Source organism: Colobus angolensis, unplaced genomic scaffold (genome assembly GCF_000951035.1).
Source record: "Colobus angolensis palliatus isolate OR3802 unplaced genomic scaffold, Cang.pa_1.0 Scaffold190, whole genome shotgun sequence".
NCBI classification, from domain to species: Eukaryota; Metazoa; Chordata; class Mammalia; order Primates; family Cercopithecidae; genus Colobus; species Colobus angolensis.
Window position 1 is genome coordinate 7,807,028 of NW_012115044.1, and position 26,091 is coordinate 7,833,118.

The 26,091-nt window shown below is 41.8% G+C and overlaps 1 protein-coding gene across 1 annotated transcript in view; it reads right to left on the minus strand.

Annotated features, from left to right (window-relative positions):
* HGD (homogentisate 1,2-dioxygenase) overlaps nucleotides 1-26,091 on the minus strand; it is a 54,435-nt gene that overhangs the window by 18,182 nt on the left and 10,162 nt on the right. The window contains exons 4-9 of the mRNA XM_011940651.1: nucleotides 25,405-25,510; nucleotides 7,213-7,272; nucleotides 5,403-5,494; nucleotides 2,229-2,263; nucleotides 1,319-1,398; nucleotides 658-757 (exon numbers count right to left, since the gene is read on the minus strand). Coding sequence (XP_011796041.1) covers nucleotides 658-757; nucleotides 1,319-1,398; nucleotides 2,229-2,263; nucleotides 5,403-5,494; nucleotides 7,213-7,272; nucleotides 25,405-25,510 — 473 coding nt within the window. The remainder of the gene's footprint in view (nucleotides 1-657; nucleotides 758-1,318; nucleotides 1,399-2,228; nucleotides 2,264-5,402; nucleotides 5,495-7,212; nucleotides 7,273-25,404; nucleotides 25,511-26,091) is intronic.

Below are 26,091 nucleotides of genomic sequence, written 5' to 3' on the forward strand. Positions count from 1 at the left end.
CTGAGTTATGTACTTTTTTGACTGCTAAGTGTGCGGATTTGGTGGGGTGTACACAGAGGTTCGTAGACTCTGTGTCACCCAGTCCATCCCTCCTTTCCATAGAAATACAGCCCAGGGAGTTTTTATGGCCTTCCTACTTTATAGTCTTACAATATACAAAACAAAAAGCAACCCAAACCAATCCATTATAAATCTCACTGACTTAACAAAAAGATCTTCCTCGTAATCACAAAGCTCATTCTCACTTGTATGCTTTTGCAAAGCTGTTCCCTTTCCTCTTTACTCTCCTCAACTTTTCATAAAGAATTAGTCAAATTCTCATCTCTTCTGTGGAGCTGTTTCTGGCAACCCTAGCCCACAGTAACCCAAACTTCTATATTCACTCCTGTACACACTATGCAACCAGAAATCTATTACATGCTGCCTTTTTCTCCAATGCCTATATACTATTCTAGAGAGATTTATAATGGATTGGTTTGGGTTGCTTTCTGTTCTGCACATATTTTCTGGCAGACCCTTGGTCTAGAGAAGAATTTGTCTGGAGAGAAAAGTGGAAGTTTGAGTGAGACAGCGAAGGGAGAAGGATGTTTAACTTTCATGCAATTATCTGTGTCCTACATCTCAAGCGAGGCTTAGAGGCTTGCAATGAAGATTTACCAATTGGTCCAAGGTCAGGTAACTCAAAGTGGACACCGTAGACCTCCAAGAGGTAGCCCCTGGTCTCCTCAAAGACATCTATGCTGAACCGCATTCCTCTCTGGAATGGAAAGCAGACACTGGTCTACACTGAAATCACAGCTGTAGTTATAAAGAAGCTGCCCAGAGCCATAGCCTGTCCCACATGCAAAAGTAAAGCTCTGGTTTATTGAGCTGCTTGGGAGGTTACCAGAGCAAACATGAGTTAAAAAGAAAAACTTAAATCCTAATCACATATTGACCCAAGCCAATTCTAGTCTACCCTCTCATTGGGTCCAGAGATAACGGAAGCCTGATTTAGCCACATTTAAAAAAAAATGTCCACCTTCACTGCCTCTACTGCCATTAGTGGGAACAGGGCCTTATCCAGAGTGTATGTAAATATTTAGGAAAGTGCAGTGACAAGTGGTCTTTGTTTTAGAATTATGTGCTATATTAAAACAAAGCAGGCACCCGAGCTTGCTTACTCTTCAGCACATGGAACCTTCTGCATAACTCAAATTCCCTTCTCGTTGCCCAGACATGACAGAGAAATTTTAGAGTTGGAAATAGCAGCAGCTGAAACATCTGACTGCTCCCAAATTAGTGAGAGGCAGGGAAGAGAAGGGGACACATCACCAACCTGAATGACGCAGATCTCATTGGGCTGTACAAGCATCTTGCCAAACTCGGTGTAAATGAGAAGGTTCCCTTTCTGGGGAACTGAACAAAAAAAGACAGGGCAGTGGTGAGCAATTCTTTTGGTGTGATAACCATTTCATGAACAGGAAAGGCTTAAGGCTGCATTTGCTTTTTCATTCCAAATGAAAAGAGCTTTCTTGAGTCTCTTGGGGAAAAAGATAAATTCTGACAACTTAGATTAGCTATTTTCCTACCTAGAAGAATGTGAATAAAACAATGAATGACTCTGCTTTTTTGGTCACCAGGCAAGAAACTTGTATATGCACAATTTTGTGACATGGCCAAAAAGGGGTAGCAGAAATAGTATGGAAAATCACCCATTTCTGATAGTTCCAGTGAAAGGCTGACGTTTGCTTGTGTAACATATACACCAAAATGTTGATTCCAAAATATTGATACTAAAAAAATCATCAAATATAATAGGCAGACCAGAACAATCTCTGATAGACTTTACATTTTAGATGGTCTCATGAAAATTTGAATTTAAATTGCAGTTACTAATGATAAATGGGCTTTTACTGAGTGAGTTTGAAGGCAAATACAGTTACCTTAATAAGTTAGTCCTATTAGTATTAGTCTTCATTTCTTTTCAGCTGCCCAGGTCTCCCACATCAGAAAGGTCCAGAAGGGAAGGGCAAAGACAGAGAGACAAGGAAATAGAGTAGGAGCTTTGAGGTACACTAGAAATCTTTTCCAGACCACCTGTGGCCTCTAGACCTCAGTCTCTGGATTGCACTAAATGAAATAAGACAGATTGGAGAATGAAGGAAAATAATGTGCATAAAATTAGAAAGCAGCTTGTAGTTAGGGGTCAATTAACAGTGAGGAGGTCTGAAGTCTTCAGAACTCACCAATCAAGAAGTCCCCATCTGAATTGTAAAAGCATCTGAAATATATAGAGTAATTCTTGTGATTTTCATTTCTAACATTATCTAGACAAATTACTTCATAACACAAATCATTGTTTACTGCCTATGTACCAAGCTCAGAGCTAGGTATAAAATGGAGAGCAAAATGACCCAGGCTCTGCCCTTGTGGAACTTAGAGTCTAGTGGGGAGTCAGAGAGCAATCAAGTAATTACAGAACAATATCACTGCAGACAGTAGTGATCCTGTGAAAATCAAGTTCAAGGGAATGAAAGAATAGGGACTTGGTTAGTTTGAAGAATCAGCAAAGGCTTCTTCAAAGAAGGGACACATTTGACCTGAGATCTGAAGGTGTTATCTAGGTGAGGGTTTGGAGAAAGGAAAGAATGTTCCAGGCAGAAGGAACAGCAAGTGCAAATGCTTAGAAGGAGGAGGGCACGTGACAGGTTGAAAGAAGTGAATGAAGCCCAGTGTGGCTCAAGTGGAGAGAGTGGAGGTGGGCTGATATGAAATTTGACCCAAAGAGAGGCCTCCAGAGCCTTGACATAGGGCTGTGATCTTGTCCCTGATTCATGGCTGACAAATCGCCATTGGGCTTTGGACACAAATGGTCCAGTTCCAGAGGTAGTGTATAATAAGGCAGGAATGCCATTTGCATACTTTGTTTTGCAAAGCCAGTATATACGCTCCTCTACTTAGGAATTTTAAGCTTACACAGAACTATTAGCTGAAGCCAAAGTCGGGTAGCCTGCTACCAACAGGTGGTCCTAAAGGAAACTCACACAGTGTGACCTGGGACTCAAGAACAGCCCTGGGGAATCTTAGAAATCAAGGATATTCAAAGGCACATGTTCTCAGGATCTCCTGAGGGCTGGGTCATGGGTCACTGGTCACTCATATTTGGCTCAGAATACATCAATTCAAATATTTTACATATTAATAGTTTGACTAATTTTGTCGACAATAATTTGGCACCTGGACAAATTGGGCCTCAGAGAAGACTCAGAACCCTGAAGGAGTTGCCTGAACTCAGAGCTAAGGTACCAGCAGGGACCCATTGAAAGCGCCTTCAACTTTGGGCTTATCCTCTGATGGAACTAAGTCCTCCTGAGCCCTGTTTCATTGACAGTTCTTGATTTTTTCCTCCTAGGAAGTTCTCATTTAGGTTCCTGATTCTAGTTCACAGGTGCATTCTAAAGGATTTTCTCCATTGTATTTTTCTTCTTCTTCTTCTTCTTCTTTTTTTTTTTTTGAGATGGAGTCTCACACTGTCCGGCCTGGAGTGCAATGGCATGATCTCAGCTCACTGCAACCTCCAGCTCCCAGGTTCAAGCAATTCTCCTTCCTCAGCCTCCTGAGTAGCTAGGATTACAGGCGCCCGCCACCACGCCTGGCTAATTTTTTGTATTTTTTAGTAGAGATGGGGTTTCACTATGTTGGCCAAGCTGGTCTCAAGTTCTTGACCTCGTGATCTGCCCACCTCGGCCTCTCAAAGTGCTGGGATTACAGGCGTGAGTCACTGTGGCCGGACTCCATTGTCTTTTTCTAAAGACAACAAGAATGACCCCCTTTTGGGTACCGTGTTTGGTTTCCAGTTTGGAGGTGCATTCTAAACGGTCTTCTCCATTGTTTTTTCTCCCAAAATTTAGCACAACTGGCTTGCCTGCACATTCGCGTGACTGTCATTTTTGTACATAAATGAGAGACTGAGCTCCTCAGCTCTGAAGAGAAAGGGCATTTTGTTCCTCCCAGCTGAAAGGCACCCTGGGTGACTAGGAGCTGAGTTGCAGTGTCGGGGATTCATCCCTTGTGATGTGCAGTGGCCCTACAGTGAACTCCCCCAAAAACAGTTTAAAAAGATTTGTCCCGGAAACACGTATAAGAGCTGACCACTTGGCATTCTGAGGCCTGTCAGAGGTGCTAGATCTCTGGAGAGAGAAACTAAGACAGGTAAGAGGGTGGAGACGACTCAGCAGTGAAACACTATGGAGTCCTGCCTATAAACAGTACACCAATCCACCACCCAAAAAACCCCTAGGCCACAGCTCAGTTCCAAAAAAAAAAAAAAAAAAAACAGGGTACACAAATAATCTAAGAATGAGGAAAGACAAGGAGAAAGGTGCCTCTACTTGCAAGTGTTTGCGTAAAATGGAAAAGTTCAAGGGCATGCCAGGGTTTCTAGTACTCCAGCTGGTTACCAATTACAGTCTGTTGTGCACATTTTAAACCGATGGGAAAATTGTATCATTCAGAGCCCAAAGGTCAACCTGCAACTACAGAGTTTCTAAGTTCTCTATTTCTCTGTTTTCTTTTCTGCCTGCTTTAAATCTGCTATTACTTTTCTACTGAGACAAAAACCACAGTTTGGGCTCGCGCGGTGGCTCACTCCTGTAATCCCAGCACTTTGGGAGGCCGAGGCAGGCGGATCACGAGGTCAGAAGATAGAGACCATCCTGGCTAACACAGTGAAACCCCCTCTCTACAATACAAAAACATTAGCCGGGCGCGGTGGCGGGCGCCTGTAGTCCCAACTACTCGGGAGACTGAGGCAGGAGAATGGGGTGAACCCGGGAGGCGGAGCTTGCTGTGAGCCGAGATCGCGCCACTGCACTCCAGCCTGGGTGACAGAGAAAGACCCCGTCTCAAAACAAAACACCACAGTTTGGATCTGATGTACACCTTATATGTGTTGATTGATGTCTTATGCCTCCCTAAAATGTATAAAAGCAAGCCGTAGCCCAATCATCTTGGGCACATGTTCTCAGGATCTCCTCACGGCTGTGTCCACTGGTCACTCATATTTGGCTCAGAAAAATCCTTGAAATATTAAACAACAACAACAAAAGGATATTTGGACTCAAAGTCAAAATGCCTTTCGATCTACTCCTGCATTCCAGGGCTCCATCCTCCCTTTTCTGTTTACGTTGTTATGTGATGTTCTTGTTTATATCACGGATATCAGTCAAGATAAATGCCTTTTGTCTCATTCATTATCATTGTCAATAAATATATATCAACATTGCCTTGAGAAAAAACCAATAACAAAAATAACTACGTATGTGCATATGTGACTTCAGAAGAGTGAAACCTGGAGTTTGCCTTCTGGCCAACAGCCCTTAGAAGATGGGCATGTCCTGCCCTAGAACTGAGCCACTTACCTGTTCTCCATGGAGGTATTGCAGAGGAAAATGTGGATAGCAAGCCCATTGTTAGACTTTATGTCTCCAGCTCCACACAAGGTGTGCAGGCCCTGGGAGAGAGCCACAGAAGAGGGAAAGGTTAATGTGAATGATGCCTAAGAGGCAGCCCTTCCGCTGGTCCCTGAGGGTCATGAGGTACATTTCTACTAGGGTCTTCCCTTTGGGACGGGTGGGACATTTGGAATCCAGGCAGCCTCTGAGGAACCTGAATTACTGACTCATGTTTGGTAGTTTGTGGTTTACCCTAGTCTCCAGCCATGGCCTAAATCTGGATTGTCTCAGTGGCTATATCAGAAGAATTTACAGAGCATCAGTTCATTACTTGGTATTTTATCAATTTGATGCTTGACATCAACTGGAAGAAGAGATTCTGTTGGAGGTACCATCAGGCATCTAGGAGGCTTGGGGAGGAAGGCTGCAGCATCAGGGACCAGTTAATGCCCTTCAAGTACACTCTACTATGGGCAGCCCTCTGCTTATGAATAGGGTCAGCCTAATCTCTCTGGAACAGGGCAGAGGACTGCATTCTGACAGACTGTAATTCTCTCTGCTGTGTGACCAGATGATCCACAGTGCAAGAAACCTTAACACATGGGTTTTCTCAAAATAGCCCTCAGCCCCAAACCTGCAGATAGAAAGCCAAAAGGAGGGAGCTCTGCTCCTCCAGATAGCTACAATTCACACAAGAAAGGAGATGGGGTATCATTTTGTATTTTAACTCAATTTGTAAGTTTAGGGTGTATTTAAGTGAGTCTACACAGGGTTTGGAGCATTTAATAAAGATGAGAACTTCAAGATGTTTCCAACAATTTGTCCTGTGGCTGGGCACCTGGACTGTCCCTAAGTAAGCCATGGGCTGAGGCTGGTCTGCAGAACCCTCCACTGGTCTCTTTGAGTCCCACTTCCTTAGAGCTCCTTTCTCCTCTCCCCCAGATACTCCTTGCTCTGGGCAGTTATTCCAATACTCCCGGGACCTATAACTACCAAACAGAGCTTCCAATCAGCATTGTACTAACTAGAGTTGCCATGCTGAATTGATGCCATTCTAGCCCAAGCATCTACTTCAGGGAGATAATGAACTTGGATGGGAAATATTTTATATTTACTTCTGCTAATCTCTGAGTGAAATTTATCATTTCCTTCAACTAACATGAATGTAGGCAACAAATCACGGTGGTATTAGAGGCACCTGTAACTTTATCAATGATAAAAATCATGGATATCACATTATAGTCGTTATAGATTCCTCAAAATATATTTATGCTCATACCATAATTATTATATGTTTTCCATAGATATTATGATTTAGCACATTAACAAGAAAGCATATGAATGACTATAAACCAAATAAAATTTGTTTTTAATAGTATTTTTATCATTATATTTCAATATCATTAGCTTCTTTGTAATTTTATATAATTTATTTTATACATTCATAAACAAAGACATCATCAGACTATCAAAGCGAGCAAAATGATTAAAAGCCCCCGTTCTAGCCAAAAGAAGGGAGCTTAAGTAGGAAAATGTTCAACTGCCATTGACCTTTCTGAGATATAAATAGTTCATGACTACCCTTTGGTGTCAGGGGCCATATGGTTTCTGTAGGTAAGACATCCCTCCACCAGCCCCCAAAACATACGCAGGTGGTTTTGTCTCTGCTGCCTCCTGATAGTGCTGCTTCTGCTTGGCATTCAGCCTGCAAATGGTTGGCTCACTCACCACAGAAGAGAGGAGAGCAGTAGGAAGGGTGTGGATGGGATTGACTTACACTCACAAAGTCTACTTTCTTCTGAGATGCTTTTGGAATCTCAAATGGTTTCCATCTAAGCTGGAAAAAAAATACACGTACAGAAAAATTACTTCATAACGGTAAACCATAGACCTTCTAAATAAATAGCATCAATTACATAGAAAAGAAAGGACAGCTACCCCCTCTGTGAGGCTCTACTTGTGATTTTGTTATTTTAAAATGATTATCCATCATTTCCTTAAAGGGAATCTGTTAGTGTGTATGTTATTTGTGCACGTGCACATGCGCTTGTGTGTGTTTAAAACTATATGAATATAAACTGCTTTTGTTCCTTAGCACTTTAAATTATAAAAACAAAAGAAAACCATTGCTTCCTCTTTTAGAAGCTATTTGTTTCTTTTAACATTTTGCTCAGGCACATCAGTAGGTTTTGACTGATGCTGCTTTTTATGCTATTTATAATCAAGTCCCTTTCCTGTCATGCCAGCCTCTCTGTGTGGGCTCCTGACACTGCAGGGGAAGGTTCTACTTCTACTTCAAGCCCTTAGAGTTCTAAATTATTTTTTTAAGAGAACGAAAGAGCACCCAGCTGAGATCTGATTTGGTAAATGCAGTACCAGGTTCAGCTGCTTTACCAAACCTCACGTTTGTCCCTAGGCTGCCTGACAGTTCAGTTTAAATCACAACAATCTTTAATTTAACAATGAAATGATCTAAGGAAGAGGGGAGGAAAATCAGCAGGTTTAGGCCCTTCTTGAAGTGTCAGCCCAGCACTTATTAATCAACCTGGCGGCAGGCCTGACTTAGCCAGGCTGGCAGCTGATAAGCCCAGCTGCCACATTTCATGGGGTGACCTGCACCCTGAGGACTAGCTCCACTGGCTGCAGCACCTGGTCAAGGTGGGCATGGCAGGACCTCCATCAGGTCATAGGGCTCAGTTCATTCTGTATTTCAGGGAGGCAGCCAGATGGGAAAGGAAACAGCAAGTGGAAAAGGCAGCCCTGGGATTACTCTGCCTCTCTGATACAGTCAGGCAGCAGCCTTCATTTCTTAAAAGCAAAGCAGGATGGTTACATTCTAAGATACTTAAAAAGGATGTAAAATGTTGATTTGGGAAACAGTGCTGAAATCATGCTTCAGAAAGAAGGAAATGCTTTAGGACTAATTTCATTAAGGATGGTATCTCTTAGGGGTATAATAGGGGGACCTGAGGGCAAGGATCTAGGAAATGGTTTCTCAACCTTGGCACTATTGACAGTTTGCACCAAATAATTCTTTGTTGTGGGGACGTGTTCTGTGCATTGTGGGATGTTTAGCATCATCCATGGCCTGCCTCCACCAGGCTCCAGTGGCATTCCACCAGGTTGTAACAACCAAAAATGTCTCCAGACATTGCCAAACATCATTTGGGGGGAAATTTTCTCCCAGTTGAGAACCACTGACCTAGGAGGATATTTCTCTGACATCAGGAAGTGCCACAGCTAAGCATTGCTGGATTTTTTAGGGGAATTTCTGGTCTACCACTAACCATTACCTGCTGCTTCCTTCTATAGTAACAGAGCAGAGTATTTATACTCAAGAACATTGTTAGGAAGACTATAATACCTAGAATCCTAGTTTCAGAAAGAAAATCCAGAAAGAGTCATCTTTCTGGATTTCCCAGTAGAAGGGATTTAAGTATCAGATCAATGGTTGCCTGCGTAACCTTTTAGCTCTATCCAGAGATTCTCAATCCTGGCCACCCATGAGAATCACATGGAGAGAGAGCCTTTGAGACCAAGACCAGATTAAATCAGAATCTGTGAAGGTAGGGCCCAGACATAGATATTTTATAAAAGTTCTTCTAATGTGCAGCTAGGATTTAAGAATCAGCACACCCAATTCAGAGGTTCTGTGATTCTTGTATTGATGAACCAAGCATCACACTCAGAAAAGTCCACCCAGTCAACCAACCAACCAACCAACCAACTGATCAATCAACTAAATTCTAGCATCTTGGGCCATATGTGGCAGTGACAATGCCAGTTACTAAATAGCAAGAATGATTAATTAGTACAAGTCTAAGGATTTACAAATCTAAGGAAAAAAGTGACCAAGAAAAAAGAAGAAAGAGCAAGGGGAAAGAAAGGAGAGGGGGGGAGAGAGAGAGAGAGAGGGAGGGAGAGGGAGGGAGGGAGAGAGAGAGAGAGAGAGAGAGAGAAAGAAAGAGAAATCCCAGTATCTGGGGATTTCCTGCCTGGTTTGTTGTACTGGGACGATACCTTTGTACATCTGCCTGATGTTAAAATACCTGTGGTAAGGCCAGGGGCGGTGGCTCACATCTGTAATCATAGCATTTTGGGAGGCCAAGGCGGGTGGATCACAAGGTCAGGAGTTTGAGACAAACCTGGCCAACATAGTGAAACCCCATCTCTACTAAAAATACAAAAATTAGCTGGGTGTGGTGGTGTGCACCTATAATCCCAGCTACTTGGGAGGCTGAGGCAGGAGAATCATCTGAACCCAGGAGGTGGAGGTTGCGGTGACCCAAGACCTCACCATTGTTCTCCAGCTTGCGCAACAGAGTGAGACTCTCAGAGAAAACAAACAAACAAACAAACAAACCTGTTGTGAATAGAAACAAAGTCCTGGCCCTCAGAGAAGGGGTTTGTTTTCTTTGAGTGGAAAAGACTGAGTCAGAGAGAATGGTGGGTTGACCAGTTCAGCTGGTCATTTTTCAAGGTCTTTTGTAGCACATTAGCTCTCAAGTCATGAGAACAGAGAGCCTGGTGTGGTGGATGAAAATGCAACTACATTTCATATTGAGGAGAGCATACCTTCAACAGGCCCACAATCTGGAAGAAGCAACGACCTTGATGAACCTTCTCTAATGCAAAAAATGATCCCCACCAAATGACCGAGATGGTATACGGAGAGGAGTCATTTATCTGTTGGCCCTGATGGCAGAAGATTATGCAGAGTCTATATTCAGATTGTACTGGACCTGTATCATGAAGGATGATAAAATTCCCAAGGTGGTTCTAATAAACTCAGTACTCACAAGGGAAAGCAGAGATTTTGGTTGGAGCTCTGATGTTATATTTTGGTAAGTGTGAGGAGGGAGACTTGAGCAGAGGATTAATAGGAAGAGTCCATGGAGTGCATGGTAGAAACATCTATTAAAGCCAGCTGCAGCTTCATTGTATGCTGTGGAGCGGTAACTCTCTGATCCTAGGCCAAACCAAAAAGACAGTGCACTGCAGACTTGGTTTTTGCTACTGTCTCTGTTCCCATTTACTCTGTGATCTTTAGGAAAGCTCTTTTCTCTCTCCAAATTTTGTTTTCTTCTTACATATAACAACAGGGTGCTGGGTGAGAACTATAGTTCCATAATTCTCTCCAGAGAAGAACCTCTGAAAGAAGTAAAGGATGCTTGCTGACTGATTTAGTCCTTGTTATGGGCTAAATTGTGTCCTCTTCCAACTTTGTGTGTTGAAGCCCTAACCTCCAGTGTGACTATGTTTAGAGATGGGTTTTAAGGTTAAAAGATATCATAAATGTGGGGCCCTAATCTGATAGGATTGATGGCCTTATAAGAAGAAGAGATCTCGCTCTCTCTGCATGCACTCAGAGGATAGGCCATGTGAGGATACAGTGAGAAGGACTGTCTTTAAACCAAAAAGGAGCCCTCACAAGACATCAACCTGCTAAAACCTTGGACTTGGATTCTCAGTTTTCAGAACGGTAAGAAGATACATTTCTGTTGTTTACACTACCCAGTCTGTGGTATTTTGTTATGGCAGCTTGATCAGACTAATATAGTCCTACAACTTTTCAAAATAGTTTATTTTATTTATACTATATACTCTTGTTAAATAGTTTCTTCTATATAGAATTTACTTATTAAACATTTCAAAAACAATAAAATTAATTGTAACACCCAAGCAATGGCTTGATTATAGGAGGCGTTAATATTTGTTGAATGACTGAATAGATGAATAAATCTAAGGCACTAAGAACATTGGTAAGAACAAGACTAAAGCAAATTTTTTAGATCTTTTTTTTTCTGGGATGGAGTCTCGCTGTGTCACCCAGACTGGAGTGCAGTGGTGCGATATCGGCTCACTGTAACCTTCATCTCCTGGGTTCAAGTGATTCTTCTGCCTCAGGCTCCTAAGTAGCTGGGACTATAGGTGTATGCCACCACGCCTGGCTAGTTTTTGTACTTTTAGTCGAGATGAGGTTTCACCATGTTGGCCAGGCTGGTCTCGAACTTCTGACCTCAGGTGATCCACCTGCTTTGCCCTTCCAAAGTGCTGGGATTACAGGCATGAGTCACTGTGCCCGACCTGTGAGATCTTTTGGAAGTCAAAATAACATTCAGGCAATAGCTAGAAAACCAAATATTTCTAAAAGTCCAAAGGTGATTTCTTTTTTTTTTTTTTTTGAGACGGAGTCTCGCTCTGTTGCCGGATCTCAGCTCACTGCAAGCTCCGCCTCCCGGATTTACGCCATTCTCCTGCCTCAGCCTCCCGAGTAGCTGGGACTACAGACGCCCGCCACCTCGCCCGGCTAGCTTTTTGTATTTTTTAGTAGAGACAGGGTTTCACTGTGTTAGCCAGGATGGTCTCGATCTCCTGACCTCGTGATCCGCCTGTCTTGGCCTCCCAAAGTGCTGGGATTACAGGCTTGAGCCACCGCACCCGGCCCCAAAGGTGATTTCTAAAATGTCAGTTCTTCATACATGTGTGAAATCATCATTTCCATATCTTTTCTTTTTTAAAAAAAACTTTTTTCCAATCCTGCTACTTCTGTAGATCACTTCTATATCTTTTCTGACTTTCTGTTCAATTGTTCTATCAACAGTTGAGAGAGGGGTGTTGAAGTCTCCAACTAAAATTGTGGATATGTCTATTTATCCTTTTAGTTATATTATTGCTTCACATATTTTACAACTGTATTCTATGAGTTCTATTGGAAGATAAACTTTTACTTGCTAGAAATGAGGTGGTCAAAAATAATTTGAAAGCATCTTTAAGGGTGTCCAAAGTTAGAATTAAAAATTATTTAAGATTACCAAAGAGGAAGACAGAATTGGTGTCAACATTTGATGATCAAGATTCAAAATTCATGCTCAGAAATGAAAAGGAAATATTAGATAATTAACCTAAGTATTTCCAGTTAGAATACTGGGAGTTGAACTAGATGATCCAAGTATCCCTTTCAAAACTGTGATTCTTTAATTTACTGAGATTCCCTCCAAATTTCCCATGGACTCAACTAGATTGGATGACCTGAGTACTCTCAACAACACTGGCTGAGGATAGACAGACATATCATTAGAAGTCAGTACCACCTATCCAAGAATTTTGAAGTAACTTCTAGGTGAAATAGTCATCATAATGTACATATTAGTCTGTTCTCACATTGCTATAAAGAAATACCTGATACTGGGTAATTTATAAAGAAAAGAGGTTTAATTGGCTCACGGTTCTTCAGACTGTACAGGAAGCATGATGCTGGCATCTGCTCAGCTTCTGAGGAGGCCTCAGGAAATGTACAATCATGACAGAACGTGAAGCAGGAGCAGGCATGGCTTACATTGTGGGAGCAGGAGTGAGAAAGAGAGGGGGGAGAGAGAGAGAGAAAGAGAAAGAGAGAGAGAGGTGGGAGGTGCCGCACACTTTTAAATGAGCAGACCTCATGAGAACTCACTCACTAGCATGAGGACAGTACCAACACAGATGGCGCTAAACCATTCTTGAGAAACTGCCCCCAAGATCTGATCACCTCCTGCCAGGCCCCACCTCCAACATTAGGGATTACAATTTGATATGAAATTTGGGTGGGGACACAGATCCAAACCATATTATTCTGCCCTTGGCTCCTCCCAAATCTTCTGTCCTTCTTACATGTCAAAATATAACCATGCCTTCCCAGCAGTGCCCAAAAGTCTTAACTCATTCTAGCATTAACTCAAATGTCCAAAGTCTCATCCGAGACAAGTTAAGTCCCTTCCACCTATGAGCCTGTAAAAGATAAAATAAGTTAGTTACTTCCAAGATACAATGGGGGTATAGACATTAGGTAAATACTCCCATTCCCAAAGGGAGAAATTGGCCAAAACAAAGAGTCTACAGGCTCCAAGCATGTCTGAAACACAGCAGGGAAGTCATTAAATTTTAAAGCTCCAAAAAAATCTCCTTTGATCTCATGTCCACAACCAGGGTACACTGGCATGAGGGGTGGGCTCCCAAGGCCTTGGGCAGCTCCACTCAGGTGGCTTTGCAGGGTTCAGCACCTGCAGCTGCTCTCATGGGCTGCCACTGAGTGCCTGTGGCTTTTCCAGGTGCATGGTGCAATCTGTGGATGGATCTACCTTTCTGGAGTCTAGAGGATGGTAGCCCTCTTCTCATAGCTCCACTAGGCAGTGCCCCAGTGGAAACTCTGTGTGGAAGCTCCAACCCCACATTTCCCCTCCACACTGCCCTAGTAGAGGTTCTCTGTGAGCACTCCGCCCCTGCAGGAGGCTTCTGCCTGAACATTTAAGTTTTTCTGTATGTCCTCTAAAATCTAGTTGGGGGCTCTCAAGCCTTAACTCTTGTATCCTGTGCACCTGCAGTCTTAACACCACATGGAAGCTACCAAGGGTTATGGCTTGCACCCCTTGAAGCAGTACTTGGGTCCCTTTGAGCCACAGGAGAGCTGGAGCAGCTGGGATGCAGGAAACAGTGTCCTGAGGTTATGCAGGGTAGCAAAGCCCTGGGCCTGGCCCACAAAATCATTCTTCCCTCCTAGGCCTCTGGGCCTGTAATGGGAGGAACTGCCCCAAAGGTCTGTGAAATGCCTTTGAGGCCTTTCCCACATTGTCTTGGCTATCAGCATTTAGCTCATTTTATTTATGTAAATTTCTGCAGCCTGTTTGAATTCTTCTCCTGAATGGCCAGGCTGCAAAATTTCCAAACTTTTACACTCTACTTCCCTTTAAATACATGTTAAAATTTAAATATAGGTTCAAATCTAAATTTATTTTTAAATGTAAGTTCCAATTTCAGGTCATTTATTTGCTTATGCATGTGGGCATAGGCTGTTAGAAGCAGCCCGGTCACATCTTGAATGCTTTTCTGCTTAGAAATTTCTTCTACCAGACACCTTAAATCATCATTCTCAAGTTCAGAGTTCCACAGATCCCTAGGGCAGGAGCACAATGCAGTCAAGTTCTTTGCTAAGGCAAAACAAAAGTGACCTTTGCTCTAGTTCCTAGTAAGTTCCTCATTTTCATCTGAGATTTCCTTGGCCTGGACTTTATTGTTCATATCACTATTGGCATTTTTGTTTCAACAATTTAACAAGTCTCTAGGAAGTTCCAAACTATCCTTCATCTTCCTGTCTTCTGAGCCCTCCACACTCCTCCAACCTCTGCCAGTTACCCAGTTCCAAAGTCAAGTCCACATTTTCAGGTATCTTGATAGCAATGTCTCACTCCTTGGTACCAATTTTCTTTGTTAGTTCGTTCTTGCACTGCTATAAAGAAAGACCTGAAACTGAGTAATTTGTAAAGAAAAGAGGTTTGCTTCACTCATAGTTCTGCAGGCTGTACAGGAAACATAGCAGCTTCTGCTTCTGGAGAGGCCCAGGAAGCTTTCAATCATGGCAGAAGGCAAAGAGGGAATGAAGCATCTCGCATGATGAAAGCAGGACCAAGAGAGAGTGGGGGAGGTGGTTGCATAATGGGAGTGGATTTCTCACAAATGGCTTAGCACCATCCTTTTGGTGCTGTTCTCCTGACAGTGAGTTCTCATGAGATATGGTCGTTTAAAAGTGTGTAGCACCTCCCTCCTCTCTGTCTTGCTCCTGCTCCTGCCATCTGAGATGCTTTGCCACCATGATTGGAAGCATCCTGAGGCCCCTCCCAGAAGCAGAAGCCACTATGCTTCCTGTACACCCTATAAAACTATGAGCCTCCTTTCTTTGTAAGTTACCCAGTCTCAGGAATTTCTTTATAACAGAATGGACTAATACAATGTATAAATAGTTGTTAGCAGAGAGATCCAGGGTAATTTGTGGTGGTGAGTTTCAGTCCAGACTAAGAAAGATAGGAAGGGTTAAAATAAAACAGTGGCTCACTTGAATTCTTCAGAAACTTTGGAAATTTGAGGAAACAAAAGTAGCATGAATTATGTGGAGAGAAATCAGGTTTTGGTTGATCCACTGGAGTTCTTTGAGGTGATAGGCAAGAGTATAGGTAAGGAGGATCCAAGTCACTGTAATTTAGATTTCTAAAAGTCTTTCAGGCCAAGTGAGGTGGTTCACACCTGTAATCCCAGCACTTTGGGAGACCAAGGTGGGCAGATCACCTGAGGTAAGGAGTTCAAGACCAGCCTGGCCAACATGGTAAATTTTTAGTATCTACTAAAAATACAAAAATTAGCCGGGCATGGTGGTGGGCACCTGTAATCCCAGCTACTTGGGAGGCTGAGGCAGGAGAATCGCTTGAACCCAAGAGGAGGAGGTTGCAGTGAGCTGAGATCACACCACTGCACTCCAGCCTGGGTGACAGAGCAAGGCTCTGTCTCCAAAAACCAAACCAAACCAAACCAAACCAAACCAAAGTCTTTCATGAGGCTACAAATGAAGATGAACCATCAAGGATAAAAACTTGGATTCTCATTTGACTTTGCCCTTGAATGTAAACCTAAGAACTTTAAATCCATTACCTAGCACCTAGCACAGTGTATAGAACATAATAGTCACTCAATAAATATTTGTTGGATGACATTTAATTCTCACAACAATTCTCTGAGGCTACCTATGATTATTATCTCTATTTTAGAAGTGAAAAAACTGATGGTTTAGAACAGTTAAATTTTCTCTACTAAGAACTGATGCCAACACTTTCTCAGCCCCTCTTACTAACCTACACCCTGAGCACTTTGATCTTAGCCTGTCTTGACCTGTTTCCCAAATTATTCCTGATCTCCTTGGCTCCTAAACCCAAGCTTTCCCTCCTTTTAATGGTCTTATACCTGGTCTTCCAAACTGACCTTTGTTTACTGTTCCTCCAATGCTGAATCACCCTGGCCAGTCTGATTCCTGGGACACCAACCCTGCTTAGGTCCTTCAGGGTCAACGTTCTTGTCTAATCCCCTTATATTAATTCTTTCAAACAATATTTATTGAACCTCTCTGTGTGCTGGATTTTATGCTAGATGCTGGAGGTGAACATGACATTGTCTCTTCCCTCAGGGAATCCATTACAGAAGATCCTGGAAATGTGAAAACCTCATGATAGAAAAACAAGGAAGTGGATCAGTGCAAATAACTTTGGAAGAAAAATGTAAATAGAAATGTTCTCTCAGGAATAAGTCCTGGCACAGGGCCTATTTAACATTCTTATATATGGAAAATAAGAGATATAAGCAATGAAATCATCTGGTTTGCAGACAGCTCCAATATCTTTGCAAGAAGTGAAATGTAAGTTGATGGAGATGAACTGTAAAAAGAGCTAGCAAGCTGTCCAAAAGGGTTGAGCAGGGGAATGTGCACTGCAATGCTGGAACACACCACTGATTGCATTTAGAGAAATGCAATCTAGTTTATTTACAGAATGATAGGATCTGAACTGTTAGGGAGTAAATTCAACAAATACTTGCGATTCTATTTGGAAGAAGGCATGTACTGGATACTGCAGATCAGATGAAGATGATAGAGCAATAGAACCTTAAATACTCTGAGAAATTGAAAGGGCGTAATGAAGAAAGTATTATTTAAAATGAATCATAAATCATGAGTGGGATTTAGATGGGTCAATATTTGTGAAGGAAGAACAGGAAATCCCAGGTAGATAAAACAGCATCCAGCATGAAGGCAGGAGAACTTAGGGAGTTGTCCTGGAATGACGATGGTTTAGTGTGACTGATAGGTAGGGGACATGGAAGGGAGTGGAGAGTCTGAAAGTCTGTGACAGTGAATCAGAGCTCTTGATCTCTTATCTTGGAAGCCTGCACTGGATTGGCTGGGCAGTGGAGGGGGTGGGTGATAGTTAGATTTAAAGATTTTTGAGATGATAATTTAGCATGCTGATTCTGGCAGCACAGTGTGGGATAGGCAGGGGAACACATATGAATCGGGTAAAAGGTCATTATAATAGTCTAGATAAGAAGAAATGAGGTCTGAACCAGGTGGAGGTAGGAAAAGGAAAAAAGGAACCAGAGAGATCCTGAAAGCACACTCTACAGCAGAATTTCATAAAGTGCGGTCCAGCACCAACCTGCATGGGAATCATCTGGGGAGACTCCTGAGTACCACCTCAGACCTACTGAACTAGGATCTCTGAGGAGCAAGACTGAGGAATCTACATTTTCAACAAGTCCCCTGGTAACTCTTATGTATACTCAGGCATCACCATTCTGTGGACTTCGCACCTGATTCAGTGTAGTGAGCTAGCAAAATCCTCTATTGCTAAAGGAGTTCCTCCTGTTAGTATGTCCCACTTGGTTATTTCTTATCAACAACAACTATCCCTTCATCTCTAAGGCAAAGAGAATCCAAAAGAATGGGAATCCTTAGTTGATATTTGGAGGGAAAAAGAAGCAGAAGGAGAGAATTATGGGCTAGATTGTGCTCCTCCTCCAAATTCATATGTTGAAGTCCTAACCTCCTGTATTTCAGAATGTGACTTTATTTGGAGATGGAGTCTTAACAGGAATAATTAAATCAAAATGAGGTCACTAGAGTGGACCCTAATCTTATATGATTGCTGTCCTTGTAAGAAGAAGAAATTTGGCTATAGACACAGAAGGAAGATGATGGGAGGAGCAAAGGAGAAGATACAAGCCAACGAGAGAGGCCTCGGAAGAAAGCAACCCTGCTGATACCTCAATCTTGGAATCCAGAACGGTTAGAAAATAAATCTCTTTTGCTTAAGCCACTCAGTATCTTTTTGTTATGATAGCTCTAGAAGACAAATACAGAGGGGAAGGGAAAGGTTGGGCTGATAAGAAGGAGAAGAAAAGCGGTGGATAAGAAAGACAGTAAGGAAGAGGAGGAGAAGCAAGAGAGTAAGTACTTCCACTTCTCTCAGAGGGGAGATGATGACAAGGGGGAGGTGAGAGTTGTATTAGTCCATTTTCACGCTGCTGATAAAGACATTCCCGAGACGGAGTAATTTATAAAGGAAAGAGGTTTAATTGGACTTACAGTTCCAATAAGCCTCACAATCATGGCAGAAGGCAAGAAGGAGAAAGTCATGTCTCACATGGATGGCAGCAGGCAAAGAAAGAGCTTGTGCAGATAGACTACCTCCCACCAGGTCCCTACCACAACACGTGAGAATTCAAGATGAGATTTGGGTGGGAACACAGTCAAACTATACCAAGAGTCTAGTTCAAGACCTTGAAGGCCACTTATTTTGCAGGTTTAGGAATCATGCAATGTCATGGAACCCAGGGAAAAAAAGAGATTCAGGAAGAAAAGAAGGGGGTCAGTTGTTCCAGGCTGGGATGTTGAGGAGAAAAGGATTATATTTAGTGTGGATTTACTACATAATTGCAAAAATGGAAAAAATTCAAATATCTCACAATATAGGAATTGTTTTATAAACATTTATTGGATTTTAATATAATATCAAAAATTATCTACACTCAAGAAGTTTAAAAAGACATGGAAGAAGGTGCAAAATATGATATTTAAATAAAAACAATTTAAAACTACTTTACACCATGAGCTTAATTATAGTAAATATATATATAACTGATATTGTTTTAAAAAAGCACTATTATAAGTGTATTCACAGCCTCTTCCTCTTCCTTTCCCTGATCTCTATAGGAAATTCAGATTTGCCTATTCTCACTGGAGTCCCTTGAACTCTAATATTGCCATGGAGGTCAGTGTTATGTGTGTGTGTGTCTCCCAGCCAAAGGGGATAGGAGATCTATAGTGCAGGTATCATTTTCTTGAGGCAGAATGTACAGGGAGGAAGACAGAAGTCAACAATCAATGCTAACAAGGCATGAAGAGTTTGGGGAAGGTGAGAGGTGAGGTGAGGTGAGAGAAGACAGATGTGAGAGGGTTGGGGTCTGGGAAAAACTGGAAAAAGGGGATTTTAAAAAGTGTTGCTGTGGGTCATATATTGGATAGTCTTTAATGTTTTCAGGAAAAGCAAGTAAAGATTTCCCTTCCCTTCCCTTCCCTTCCCTTCCCTTCCCTTCCCTTCCCTTCCCTTCCCTTCCCTTCCCTTCCCTTCCCTTCCCTTCCCTTCCCTTCCCTTCCTTTCTTTCTTCTTTCTTTCTCATACGTTTTCACACTGTTGCCCAGGCTGGAGTGCATTGGCGTGAACAGGGCTTACCACAGCCCTGACCTCCCAGGCTCCAGCAGTCCTCCCACCTCAGCCTCCTGAGTGTCTGGGACTACCGGTGCTTGCCACCATGCTCATCTACTTTTTTTCACTTTTTTGCAGAGCCAGGGTCTTGCTATGTTGCCAGGGCTGGTCTCAAACTCCTGGACTCAAGAGAACCTCTCATCTTGGCCTCCCAAAGTGTTGGGATTACCGGCATGAGTCACTGTGCCTGGCCAGATATTATTTTAAATTACTTTTGGTTACTGGCTACAAGGGCCCCTAGGACTTATTTATTTATATATATGTACAAAAAGAAAAGGCTTGAAAGAACCCAAAACATTAGAAGTTGTTAACTCTGTGTTAGTGGAATTACTGGGCATTGACACTTTTATGTAAGTTTTAAATAAAAATATGTATTAATTAGAGAGTGATGCACTATTGTGTAAAGAGGGTATAAATATTTTCAATACAGTCATCTGGGCAGGCTGAATTGCATAGGGTTAAAGAGTGAATGGAAGTGATACGTGGGTTTAGATTATTTCTCAAGGAGTCTGGCTGGGAATAGGAGAGACTTGGGCAAGAGAGGCAGGAAAATCCAAGACATTCATGGAGGTAAGGGGATTTCAGGATGGCAAAACCTGGAAAGTTTGACAAATTAGACAGCAAATACCCTGTAAGGGTGTATTGTTTTGAAACATTTTTTAATAATTTGCATGTACTGGAGATGAAAGGCATTTTATGATATGTTCTCTAGTTAGCTTTGAGGTACTTCTACTTAGTCCAAATTATACTGGTTAAGAACCAAGAGGTAATTTTCTCAGCTGAGTCTCAACTGAGTCAATAATCTGATTTTTCAACAATCAAGAGGTTAGAGATGAAATAAAGAAAAGTAAATTTTAAAGGACCCTTAAAGAGAAATGCTAATTCAGGAATTCCAGCTGAAATCTGTAAAATCACGGTTAAAATGGATGTAGATTAGTTCATTAAATTCTGAGACTTCAGAAATTAGAGGCAGACACATAAACTTAGGTATACTTCCTATGTGAGACAGTAATGAATTGAATTTATGTCCTCAGGCTGAATTTAAATACACTCAAAAAGAGGCTACATTAATTCTGGGATAACTGATTAAATATACACTAAAGAAAATGAAGGCTTTAGGGGGAGCAGCCCCCAGTCTTCCTGAGAGGTTATCAAGGATGACAGTGATGACAGCATATCGCATGATGCTGTCTTTGGTACTAAACGTTACACACGAGGAAACATCAGGCAATTCTCAGGTCTTCAAATTCCCAGAGATGACTAATGTGGATATTTGGTGAAGCTGATGCAATATTGGATTTGGTCTATGACAGCTGAAGACATGCCTATCACACAGGCTTCAGCTGGGAAGGACTGTCAGAGGGGTACCTAAATATAATTTTCTCAGCCTTTCTTGCTGCAAGTCTGGAGTACATATTTGGAGGAGGTTATGAGGGAGAAAGTGATGAATGCAAAATGCTGTGGTTAAATAATGAAGTATAAAATTGGAAAGAGATATTAATGTGTAAAGAAGATAAATTAAAAGACAAAAGGGTAGATTTTGCAAGAACAGCCAGGGTTTATCAGGGAAAGAGAAGTAGTCGGCAGGTGACAGAGGTACAAGTCAGAAAGATCATAAACTGCTACCTGGATGGAGCCAGTGTTCACAGAGACACCGAGACACTATTGAATTCTGAGGCACATCTCTCCCAGTGTGTGTGAAGACAAGATCTCAAAGCAACAGGGAAGATACTGGAGAAGAAATTCATTTGGTGGCTACCATACAGAAAGCGTTCAGGGAATTCAAAACAGGAGAAAGGCAACAAGCTCAAGGACAAAAGCAAAGCCATTCTAACCATAGGTGAGGATGAGAAACATGGGAAGTGGGGAGAAGGGGAAAAAATATGGGCTGAGGGTCTACTAGAAAACAAGCAGAAACTTCTAATACAGCTATTATTATTGTTATTATTATTTTGAGACGGAGTTTTGCTCTTATTGCCCAGGCTGGAGTCCAATGGTGCAATCTGGGCTCCCCACAACCTCCGCCTCCTGGGTTCAAGTGATTCTCCTGCCTCGGCCTCCTGAGCAGTTGGGATTTCCGGCATGTGCCACCACGCCTGGCTAATTTTGTATTTTTAGTAGAGGTGGGGTTTCTCCAAGTTGGTCAGGCTGGTCTCGAACTCCTGACCTCAGGTGAGACTGGTCTCAAACTCCCAATCTCAGGTGATCCACCTGCCTCGGCCTCCCAAAGTGCTGGGATTACAGGCATGAGCCACCATGCCTGCCCTGATACAGCTATTTTGATGCCTCTGTGTTAATTCAAGCTTTTTAATCCAGTTGCTTCAGACTTCTTGTCAAAATGTGTGTCAACTATTTATGAAATAATGAATTAACATGTACAACTTATATACGTGACTCTCACTTATGATGGGAGACTTCCAGTAATATATTTCATTAATTTCTACAATATTTTTGAGTTTTTATAAGTATATGTTATGGATATAACCAGACAAAGCTAAGCTGGGAGCAGTTGTTCATACCTGTAATTCCAGCACGTTGGGAGGCTCAAGCAGGCAGATCGCTTGAGTCCAGGAGTTCGAGACCAGCCTGAGCAACATGGTGAACCCCCGTCTCTACCAAAAAGACAAAAAATTAGCCGGCCATTGTGGTGCATACCTGTACTCCCAGCTACTCGGGAGGCTGAGGTAGGAGGATCATCTGAGCCTGGGAGCCTGGGAAGTCAAGGCTGTAGTGAGCTGTGATCACACTATTGTACTCCAGCCTGAGCAACAGAGTGAGACTCTTGTCTCAAAAAAAAAAAAAAAAAAAAGACAAAGCTAGAAAAATTCTCTTAGAACAAGGTTATCTTCCCTGGATATGTCACCCAAACTCCAAAATAATTCCTATGAAAGGGTATATTCATGTTAAATAAAATGTGGCAATGATAGTCAAGGAAATAATAATACATAATAAAGGTATATAACTGAGCATATTACACATCACATTCAAAGCAGAGTCACATTACACATTTTCCTTAAAGGTTAGGTTTAAAACCTAATCCCCCACCCAAATGAAGCTATATAAAAGAAGTGTGGCTCCACTGTTGTCCACACAACTACAAACAAGTCTATGAAGATTTATTAAGGTTGAGAGGCTTAGACAATTGTTGTGATCGACATGAGCAGGCAGGAGCCCTGGAACTCCCTAGCCTACCCTGTTAACTACTAGTGATTTGATTGCTATCTTGAAGCAAAATAATAATAAATACTTATTTATTATTATAAATAATAATTTAAATTCTCCAAATCTGCCCATGGACTTTTCTTATAATCCCTCATTCAGTTAACTTCATATACATAATTACTATACCCATATTACTTGAACCCACATGAGACTCAAGAATGAGGTGAAGTCAGGGTCCCCAGGTTGGCTGTGCAAGCTGTGCCCTGTACAAGGGCCTTGTCCAACTGAAGGGGAAAGGGAGGAGCTGAATGCCTAGCCGGTGTCCCTTTGTGTGGGGAACTGAGTCTGAGGGATTGGGGGTTAGAATAGGGGCTGCATTTTGCAATGTGCTTGAAGGCAATATATAGGCCAGCTAGGGACCAGGGAGGATGTCTGCTTTATGCATTAAACTTCATGCAAGTTTAAGGGTCAATTATTTAGACTAAATACCTTAGTTTCGAAGTGGCTATGAGGTAGACAATATTTTAAATACCAATTCACATTTTTCCACCCTAAATGCCTCCCTCCCTTCCTGTCCCTGGTAGAGAGGGGTGGTAGCATTCAAGCAGATGCTTACTTTGCTGAGATTTCCATAATTAAGACGAGAGAGAACTGGGCAGGAAACCAAAGGTGTCTATAAATTATTTTGACTTTTGTCTTATAAAAAGTCTAAGCACTTAGGGGAGGGATATTTGCAGGTATAGACAAAATGTCTTGGTAAACAAAGGAGAAGCAGGAGATTTCCTTGGGCTGTGGAAAGTGGGGGTAGGGAGAGAGGGAGGGAGAGAGAGAGAGAGAGAGTAGGAGGGAGGGAAAGAGGGCAGAAGAAGTCTTCAGAGTAAAACATAATATAAAATGAAGAAGTAAATTTAACCGAATAATGTAAATTCAGGTAAATATAAACAGCTGTATCAGAATCATGGTTCTTGCCTGTCACATGCCAGGCATTGTACAAAGCAGGTTCACACCTATTCTCTCATAATCTTCACAATAGCACTGCAAGGTAGATGTTATCATCCTATTTTAGAGTTGAAACATCATAGCTTAAGACACAGCTAGTAAGTAGAGGGGCAGGGATGCAAACCCACGTCTGTTTTTCTTCCTGCCCTACATACCTATTATCAGCGACATGTACCTAAACTCAGGGACAAAGGCAATACGCTGGGGTTCTCAGAAGGTTAAAAAAAAAAGAGAGCTCAGTCCATTATAGCACTGGGTCTATCTCATTGCTATAGTACTGGTTCTGTCTCATTCTATCTTATATACACTGCAAGCAGAGAAAAAGCCTACTATTACTAGACCAAAAAGAGGAAACACCTAGAAAAAGAATGGAAGTCCTAGGTCTGAAGAGACTGTGATAGTGATCTGTGACCACAATAGACTTACATAATTCAGCCCAGACAGCAAGACTCTCACCCCTATGTCAGATTTCAAAGGCCTCTCTTCAAAGATATCAGTATTGAATGTGTTTTCTGTATTTCATGGTAAGTTTAGATTAACAAAAAAAAACCTATGAGCATGTAGATATTTTGACCAACCTATATAATTTCCACTCATCCAATTCACCTGAGCAGTTCTACTAAGTCCCAGTTACTCCTGTGCCCATCTATATGCCATTAGGCTAGAAAGTTACAAGCTTATGTGTGCACGTGCACACATGCACACACACAAACACACACACACACACACACACACACACATGCAGACTGTTAATCAAATTTATCCTAAATCTGCCTCCTTACATATTTTAAGTTCTGCCTAAAGGTTTCTCCATACGTAGTGAACCATAACCTAATTGGATGTGTAACCTACTCTTATGCCAATCATTGTGACACACTGTTAAAGCTGTGTTCAAGAAAGTCATATGCTGAGCTGCAACCAATCTGGCTATTTCTGTACCTCATTTCTGTTTTCCGTATTCACTTTCCTTTTTCTGTCCATAAATCGTCTTCTACTAGTATCTGTGCTGGAGTCTCTCAGAACCTATCCTGGCTCAGGTAGAACAATTTGTGAATTGGCCTTTACCCAATTAAATTCTGTTAAATTAGATTTGTCTAAGGTTTTTCTTTTAACAATATGTATATACATAATCAATCAATCAGTTCCAAAATTCCCACCTCATATGGTTTGGCTGTGTCCCTACCCAAATCTCATCTTGAATTATAGTTCCCATAATCCTCACGTTTTGTGGGAGGGACCTTCGTGGTGGGAGGTAGTTGAATCATGGGGATGGTTACCCTCATTCTGTTCTCATGCTAGTGAGTTCTCACAAGATATGATGGTTTTATAAGGGATTTTTCCCCTTTTGCTTAACACGTCGCTCTCCTGCTGCCATGTGAAGAAGAATGTGTCTGCTTCTCCTTCTGCCATGATTGTAAGTTTCTTGAGGCCTCCCCAGCCATGCAGAACTGTGAGTCCATTAAAAATATTTCCTTTATAAATTACCCAGTCTTGGTTACTTCTCCATAGCAGTGTGAGAATGGACTAATACACCATCCAAGTTTAAGCAGAAAACAGACACACTTTAGCATTTATTAAAATAATGCTTTAAAAAGCTACCTATTTTTTTCAATGATCATGGTATTCTATTTAGGTATTTCTAGTCAAGGCTTTGGGTACATGATATGCTTCAATTCACAGGACCAGGTTACCTGGTTAGGATCAGGATCAACTTCATCCCAGTTGTGAGTGACATGGCCTTCGTCAATGGATTCAAAGGGCTTGTGAGAAACTGAAGGTAGAATCCTATACAGCCAGCTAGAGGGAAAAACATACAAGATATACAAGCCTTAGAGTAATGTTTTAAGTGATACACAGAATGACTCAGGCAGTACCATCAGGAAGACACGCAACTCAACAACGACCTGTGGACTCTAATGTGTGAAGCAGTGAAGTAATGTCACGGCATTACTTTTTAATGGCCATCTGCTGCCCACAGCCCTGGCCTCTTCTCACCTTTTCACTCCACCCATCATGTTTCAAATTGACTTTGACTCATGCTTATTTCCATGCTGCCAAAAAATGAAGAATTGCCTTTTCTAAAAACGTAAGGAAGCGGGGAAGTATCTTGACGGGTATCTGTGTAGGAAAATCCATAGAGAAACATTAGCTTATGTGTCTCATAGGATGCTAGTCCTTGCTCTGGAAGGCAAGAACAATGAGTTCTATGTAGCTTGAGAGAATACGGGTGGTATCGTTGTTATTTTTGAAATAATAAATCAATTTTCTCCTTTAAAATAATAAAAGTAATACATGCCAATGGTAAAAATAATTCAAGTAATTAAAAAAGTCCTGAAAGGTAAATGGCTCCTTCCTCCTTCAATTTCTTCAGGGCTATT